General features: G+C 43.1%; 1 protein-coding gene across 1 annotated transcript; it reads left to right on the forward strand.

Moving 5' to 3' along the window:
• The first annotated feature begins 220 nt into the window (after positions 1 to 220).
• On the forward strand, positions 221 to 7,614 carry OXGR1 (oxoglutarate receptor 1). Its single transcript, XM_019756865.3, has 2 exons — positions 221 to 548; positions 5,480 to 7,614. Exon 2 carries the CDS (start codon positions 5,554 to 5,556, stop codon positions 6,565 to 6,567), a length of 1,014 nt encoding a protein of 337 aa, XP_019612424.3. The 5' UTR covers positions 221 to 548; positions 5,480 to 5,553; the 3' UTR covers positions 6,568 to 7,614.
• Positions 7,615 to 8,255: the final 641 nt, after the last annotated feature.

The following is an 8,255-nucleotide window of genomic DNA, read 5'->3' on the forward strand; positions in this document are numbered from 1 at the left end:
GCAAGAGGGCTATGTCCTAGATCTGGAGAAACAGACACGCCCTCCCCACACAGTCATGGAGTGTTTTAAAATCACCTTGCTGAGCAATGGAGGGCATGCCCTTAACAGGATACAGTGAAAATACATTTCAGTGGATGTTTCTAATTTAGAGAGCCAGAATTTAATTTGTTTTCATCTCTTGCTAAGCAAAAGGCCTTGTACTGTGGGCAAGCAGGTGAAATTTCTGGACCCAGACAACAGGACTGCAACCTTCCTAGGGCAAGAGCTCTCCTCCCAGGCTCTTGTTGCACCTCTGCAAATACTGCCTTTGGGCAGTTCTGCTCCAAAGCGGCTTGGAGGATGTCCAGCAATCCTTGGAAGTCGGTCAGACTGAAAAGCCAGCGAGGGAGGATGCTGTCCACTGTCTGCTGGGGCGGGACCTCAGCACTCACCTGCCCCCAGGCCGAAGGGGTGGGAGGGGCAGGCGAGGCGCGTGCGGCCTCTGCTGGGACCCCTGCCTCCAGGGTACAGCCACGGTGCAGCGCATGGCGGCCGCTGCGGGGTGCCAGGTGAGCCTAGGTTGGGGAGCGGGACCCTGCAGGCCTGAGGACGCCGGGTGCGGGGACCTTCGCTGATCCGGGAGTGGGAACTTGGAGTGCCCAGAGCCTGGGTGAAAGCCCGGGGCAAGTCCCTGCCGCCGCCTGTGGGTGGAGGGTGGCCAGGGCAGGAGGCTCCAACTTGTTCTTCCGCAGGCAGCAGGAGTACACTCCGCATGCTGTGTGGGGATGGGACAGGGGCACATTCTGGGAAAATAAAATCCTAGGATGGCCTGACGTTTGTCTCAGGGAGATCTGGAGAAGTTCTGCACTGTGATCTCATCTCCTGCCTTTTTCATGACAAAACCTGGAGTCTTTGGGGGGATTTTGGGGACAAACAGAGAGTTCATCTCTGACCTCAGTTGGTTCCGCCTTCTGGTGCGTTCTTAGCTCATACTGTATGGTTCTGACTTTCTGGTGTTAAGCAATGCCCAAAGATACTGCCCCGCAGTCCTCCAAGGCACAGACAAAATCTTGTCCTCTGAAATCCCTTTCTTGTGTCTTGTTTCATTGCTATAAATTAAGAGAACTCTTTTTGGATTGTCTCTAAACCTCCAAACTGTATATTGTATATTTTTGTGTCCATTTGTGCATTTTTCTGAGGAGAGCTTCCATAATTTTATTTGATTCTCCCAAAGATCAAATAGCTAAAATGAAAGCTTGGGGCTCCATCAACATGGCAAGTCCTAAAAGTCTTCAGGGTCCCTGAGTTGCAGATTCTTATTTGAGAGCTGGGATTCAGGGAAGACGTGGGTGGAGGCCTTCCTTCAGGGCTCAGGGAGAAAAACCTTTGCCCAAGTCACAAATTTGTCTAGGTTAAGAATTGGTCTGTTTTCCACTAGGAAATCAAATCAGTTTACAAATATGTAGAGGAGGAAACCAAGATGAATCTTTATGAATGGAAGGTCTATCAAAGTTTCTTCTTGGTAACCAAATGTGACCCCAGCTGTGGAGTTTCCAAGAACTCTGAGGAAGGTGACAGGTGCAGCGTTCTAAGCTTATACTTCTCTGGTCCACTGGCCGCTTGAGAAAAGGAGGAGAGATTGGATGTTAACTCAGTGTTGGAGGGCACCAGAAAAACGAAGTGCAAGTGTGTGTGTGTGTGTGTGTGTGTGTGTGTGTGTGCGTGCACGCTGCAGTGGAGGGGGAAGAGTGTTTACTCTTCAGATAAGGAGTTTACTACCAAATTAGCAAATACCCTAGAAGAATCACTTCATCATTAAGACCACTTTACTTGTTCCCACTAAATGGACAAAAATACTCTATGGACATAAAGTCACATGTATTGTCACTTGAATAGATACCATTTCTGGTCCTGCCTTTCTTTATCCACAAAAGCTTGGAATCCCAGTGTGAGGTTCATGGGCAAGCTGGCATCAGGATAGCGGTCTTCAAGCTGTGTGCTCCCAAAACACTGATATTTTGCAGCTAGCCTCAAACAATCACAATCTCTTCCCAATTTCAGAGAAAAAAAGAAGCAAAAATTGTTTTTTGCCTTTATACAAATTTCGTAAATCTTTGGTGCTTGCTTTTATTTGTGTGGCACCTGGTTATGTTGGAGCTTAATAGATCATTATTTCTAATTTAGAGATTCCATCAGGCCTCGGTGGTCAGTAATCCCCCTACAACTGAGAGTCACTGTTGTAGCAAAGAATAGGGAATACACCACATTATTCTTTAATGTCCTTTGAATGTAAATGATTCCTTTGTGGACATCTGGTGCTCTGGATGGTAGCAGGGAATTGCAGAGGACACTGGGACTATCGAGGAAAGAAACGGCCTCATTCTGCCTGGCTCACAGCCCAGAACAGTTTTTGTCTGCTGTTCTTAACGTCACACATATTTTGTAAACTCAAACCATTCTTTTGGTGAGATTTATGGGAGAGGGGTTAAGTTTCTTAGTTAGCCCCTCCTCCCTTACAATTGGTCAATCAGCTTCATTAAATCCCAAGCTGAACTGTTGTTTTTCAAAATAATAAGCTGGTTGTTTCTACCCACAACCTGTCTTTTCCTGATAGGATTATTGTTTAAAATGGCCCCACAACACAGCAGGGGTTCATTTGGCAATGGCAGAAATTAATTTTGCTCCTTACTTGAAAAGTCATTGAAGAACAAAACTTTTTTTTTTTTTTTAATAATAGTTGCTGCTTCACTAGCCCTTCAGCACAAGATAAATTTTGCTGATGTTAACCATTGTTCTTGTATGTATACAGCAAGTATTTATAGAATACCTTCTGCGTGTTAGGCCCCTGGGGTATAACATGACTTCATGTTTCTGCTTTCAAGGAGTTGACAGGCAAGCAGTGTGGACTTGAGTCTTGATTTGCTAAGAATTGACTTCAGGAAGTACCACTTCAGGGGCGTCCTGACCATGACCATGACCATTTTCTTTAGGTTTAAATTGCAGCCTCCTACCTGTGCATGAGCCCATTTAAGGCGTTGGCCAAGGAAAGAGCTATGGCCTCATTGTATCCTTGCCGCTGAGCAGTGCCTGACTCCTAGCCCCTCCAGTGCTGTGTAGGTGATAGTTCTACGAATAGCATTGCCAGGGAGAGTCCTTAACCTGACAAGGAGAGAAACATTCACTTTTTATAGGTAATACATGGTCCCAGGGAGCACCGGCCTCTCCTAACACCTGCCCGATGGCAAGTTTCACACCTCTGTGCTGTTCTTTTTCCAATTCATTCAGAAGAAAAGTAAGAAATGTTTAAATGCATTCTGATCTGTACCCTAAGTGTGACCCGGAAGAGTGCACTGCAGACCAATAAACAGAGAAGGAGTCTCCTAATTTCAGATTCGCTACATTGGGCCAATCTGAAATACACCTCTGTGCTATGCTGAGGAAAAGCTTGATAGCGTAGATTTTAGCACCAAGTAGTCCTGGTAATGATGGCAGACACGAGCATCCTTCAAAATACTTTATGTGTATTAACTCATTTAATCCTCTCTCAACCCAATGAGATGGGTACTATTATTATTGACATTTTAGTCCTACTTCATACATTTTAGGACTTTGATTAACTGAGCTCTTCTGGAATAAAGTCTAATTCATCTTTGCTATCATAGGGCACTTATTTGCCTCTTGCCTACTCGTGAGAGGCATCCCAGCTCGGCAGACAGCCTGTCCCATTCTGTAATTTGGTTCACTACTAACTATTAGTAGCAGTGTGACTTTAAGCAAGTCCTGCCTGCTCTGTGCCTCAGTTTCTTCACCTGTAAAATGGGGATGGATGATCACAGCTCCCTCTCACCAGGTTGCTATAAGGATTAAGTGCCTTTATATATATAAGACTCTTAGAAGAGTGCTTTGTACACAGGAGACACTATTATTTTTATTATTAGTGATTTTTTTGTTCCAGCTTCATCTCCCAAAGCCCCCTAGTATAGCAGCCATATTTAGCTACTTAGATCTCCCTTGGACCTCGTCAGTTCTGTCATATCTAGGTGCCTTTTCACATGCTCTTTCATTTGCCTGAAATGTCTTTCTCATTCTGTTGCTAGTGTCAGCGTAAATGTTTCTTCCTGTATGACCTTCCTTCAGTGCCCTCTACTGTTCTCCAGGTTCCCTCCCGTCTTTGTGATCTTAGTAGCCTTATACCACTCATCTACCAAAGGACTTAGTGATTAACAACTACCTAACATTTACTGAGGATTTATTATGTGCCTAGTAGTGTTCTAAGTGTTTTTGTTTGTTTGTTTGTTTGTTTAGTATATTGACGGCTCCATGAGGTACAGTTATACTTTGTTAAAATTATTTCTATGTACATCTCTCTCAGTAGACTGTGATAGCGGTTGTACATCTGTGTGTGTTATTCATTTTGTATCTCCAGGACCTGACAGAGTGCCTAATTAATACACAGTGGGCACTCCATAAATGTGTAAGTGGATGCATTTTACCAATAGCTATTTACATTCAAATCATAAGCTAATTGTAAGTAATTCTTTTAAAATATAATCTTCATGGTTTTCTCATTGCAGAAATTCACTCTCAAATTTTTAGAAAACACTGATAAGCAGGAAGAAGGAAGTTAAAATCTCATCCTCCCACCCCGGGGAGCTTAAATAATTTGCTTAGGGACACATGACTACTCGCCGGCTAAACTGAGAATCAAGGTCAGGCCGTGTGGTGATAGAACCCAAACTCTTACAGCTGCTCCTCTGTCCCTGCAACCCCTCCACTCCAAACCCAAGAACAAATTACATTTTTTCCAAACTATTAAAATAGGTTGGAAGAACTGACATTTGAAATGTAATGTACCACATATATAATATGGCAATGCAGAAAAACCTACAGTTACAAAATTCCCAGTATTCCATCTTTTCATGCCTTTGCACAGCCTGTTCCATCAGTTATTTAGGGTAATCCAGATTCAGAGGCAGCGTAGTGAAGTAAGGTATAAAGAGAACAGCTTTTCACTCAGATAAGCATGGGTTCATATCTGGGCCATGCCACTAGAGGTATTACCAGGGACAGGTTGCATAACCTCCCTCAGTCTTAGTTTCTTCTGCGAAAGAGAGGTAATAAGAAATATTTCTCAATGTCTTGTCAAGTTTAGAGGTAAAGGGCCTCACACTTGATTAATGGTGGGTCTTGTTGTTAAGTCTCTAACGGCGTGCCCAAACAGCAACCTTGCCAAATTGTTTTCCACAGCTCCATGTGGCTTTTTTGCCAATCCTTCATTTCGATTCTCATGGTAATTCAACTTTCATATTATTATTAGATGTCTTTAGTAACTTGCCTCACAACCATTTTCTTAGAAATTCAATCTCTTCTCCACAGGCTCTCTTTTGAGATTAAAGAGAAAAAAAAGTGGCAAATTTAGGATGGTAGAGCAATTTTCCTTTAAAAGTGGATCACTGTTTTCATTACCGTATCATTAATGTTTTCTATTTTCCTTTATCAGTGAGTTACTTCTCCGTCAACTCATATTGCCAAACTGAACTCTCTTGTTTTCTTGCAAGATGAAAGGAGACAGCCATGAATGAACCACTAGACAATTTTGCAAATGCTTCTGATTTCCCCGATCATGCAGCTGCTTTTGGAAATTGCACCGATGAAACAATCCCACTCAAGAGGCACTACCTCCCGGTTATTTACAGCGTCATCTTCCTGGTGGGCTTTCCAGGGAATGCAGTGGCAATTTCCACTTACATTTTCAAAATGCGGCCCTGGAAGAGCAGCACTGTCATCATGCTGAACCTGGCCTGCACAGACCTGCTGTATCTAACCAGCCTCCCTTTCCTGATTCACTACTATGCCAGCGGCGAAAACTGGGTCTTTGGGGATTTCATGTGCAAGTTCATCCGCTTCAGCTTCAATTTCAATCTGTACAGCAGCATCCTTTTCCTCACCTGTTTCAGCATCTTCCGGTACTTTGTGATCAGCCACCCAATGAGCTGCTTTTCCATCCACAAAACTCGGTGGGCAGTGGCAGCCTGTGCTATGGTGTGGATCATTTCCCTGGTGGCTGTCATTCCCATGACCTTCTTGATCACATCCACCACCAGGACCAATAGATCTGCCTGCCTGGACATCACCAGTTCGGATGACCTCACCACTATCAAGTGGTACAATCTAATCTTGACCACAACTACTTTCTGCCTTCCCCTGGTGATCGTGACACTTTGTTACACAATGATTCTCTACACCCTAACCCAAGGACCTCAGACGCACAGCTGCCTTAAGCAGAAAGCTCGAAGGCTCACCGTTCTGCTACTTCTTGTGTTTTATGTATGTTTTTTACCCTTCCATATCTTGAGGGTCATTCGGATTGAATTTCGCCTGCTTTCCATCAGCTGCTCCATTGAGAATCAGATCCATGAAGCTTATATCGTTTCTAGACCATTAGCTGCCCTGAACACCTTTGGGAACCTGTTGCTGTATGTGGTGGTCAGTGACAACTTTCAGCAGGCCATCTGCTCAGTGGTCAGATGCAAAGCAAATGGGGGCCTGGAGCAAGCAAAGAAAATCAGTTGCTCAAACAACCCTTGACATACTTCATTTACTCAACCAAAGAGAAAAGCCTGCTGACACGTGCCCTATAATTTCAAAGGAGCCTAAACTATCTCCCTCAATGGGACTCTCAGTAAATACTGTGTATTCAGGTAATTCTGTGCCAATGCCAGGGCAGAACTGCTAGGAGTTCTTTGCAATCCATTTATTGGGATCCCCCCATGGGTAGATGTAAGAATGGGATACATGCATATCAGTAAAGGTTTCAAATGTAAAACTGGAACTCTTGGAACTCAGGGCCATGTCAGAGAACACTTGCCCTAGGTCTCTCAGTAAGTTAGTGTCAAGATAGGAGAAAGCTAATTTTTCACGCATAGTTTCATACACCTTCATACTGGGTCCTATTTGTATTGAACCCCCATACTATTCAGGGCATTATTTGTATCTTTTTCAGTATTCACTTTTTCTTTTTACATTTTGTATCTTTAAGCCGTTTTCTCAAACTTCATTTTGAGATTATTAAACTGTATTTTTTACTAGGCTTTAGTCAGTTTTGTAGATTAAAGTAAGACAGTACCATGTACTTGAGATAACTCAAAGATATCAATGCAAATAGCTAAACTAAATACCTGCAAGGTACGTGGGGTATTATGTTTTTATTGTTGTATGTCATGTTCAAAGTTGCTATTGAAATTACCAAGTTATATAAGTCATTATCAACATGCCCTGGGGAAAAAGGGGGCACTTTTGGGGAACAGAATTACTTTTAAATATCATGTATATATTGGGTAGTAAATAAAATACAACATAATTTTGACTTCTGTCTGTGGGAAAATATTCAGGGAAACACTAATTCTCTTTAGATAACTTTCTCTTTTGTGACTACCATGACAAAATGCACTCTATTGTAATAGCTAAAGCTATTTTTGAATTTTGTGTGTGCAACACTTAGTGAATATAAATATTTGAGAAACGGCCTAGTCTGAATATTTAAAACCCTGGCAAATGTGTTGATATCATTAATAAACTCATTTTAAAATCATTGAAGAAGCCAGTAAGATTTTTCTGTGAAAATGCAGCTTTGCCACAATTGTATTTACATGAAGCTTTATGTTCTCCGTGTTTAGAGAACAAAAATAATTGGAAGAATCAGTTATAGGAGAGGGCTGGAATAGAGGATTTGAACAGAACAAAGGATACCGTAGTATCTCTTCGTGATTTTCAGGTTCTTCTAGGACATTACCTCCCACTTAGACCTAAGTGAGGATGTTCCTTGGGAACCTCTGCTAGGCATCCTGGGAGGTGTGGGGGTGGGAGGGACAAACAGGAAAGCCAATGGTTCTGTATGTGAACTTTTCTGCATGATAGCGCCCTCTCTACCCATCACCTACTGAGGCATCTTCTCCCGGGCCTTTCCATAGCATATGGAATTTCATTAGGCGGCCTGAGCTGCCCATCCATGTGACTGCACAGTACGGAGTAGAATTCAAGGGTCCTCGTGGAACCTGGAAGCTGGGCAGCTCTCCTCCCTCCTCTCTCTAATTCCTAGCCCAGCTCCTGGGCCATCACCAAAGGGTAGCCAGACGAGCCTTTATACCACTGCTGTTATTATTCTAGCCCTGGGCACAATTCCCTTTCCTTTCTCTCTCTCTATTCCTTTTTATTCCTAAGGTTTCATCCAGCGGAGAAAAAAACACTTCAATCTCCTTCATGTCTATTTCAACTTG

Source organism: Rhinolophus sinicus, chromosome 16, assembly GCF_057876585.1.
Source record: "Rhinolophus sinicus isolate RSI-liver-muscle chromosome 16, RSI-T2T, whole genome shotgun sequence".
Lineage (NCBI taxonomy): Eukaryota > Metazoa > Chordata > Mammalia > Chiroptera > Rhinolophidae > Rhinolophus > Rhinolophus sinicus.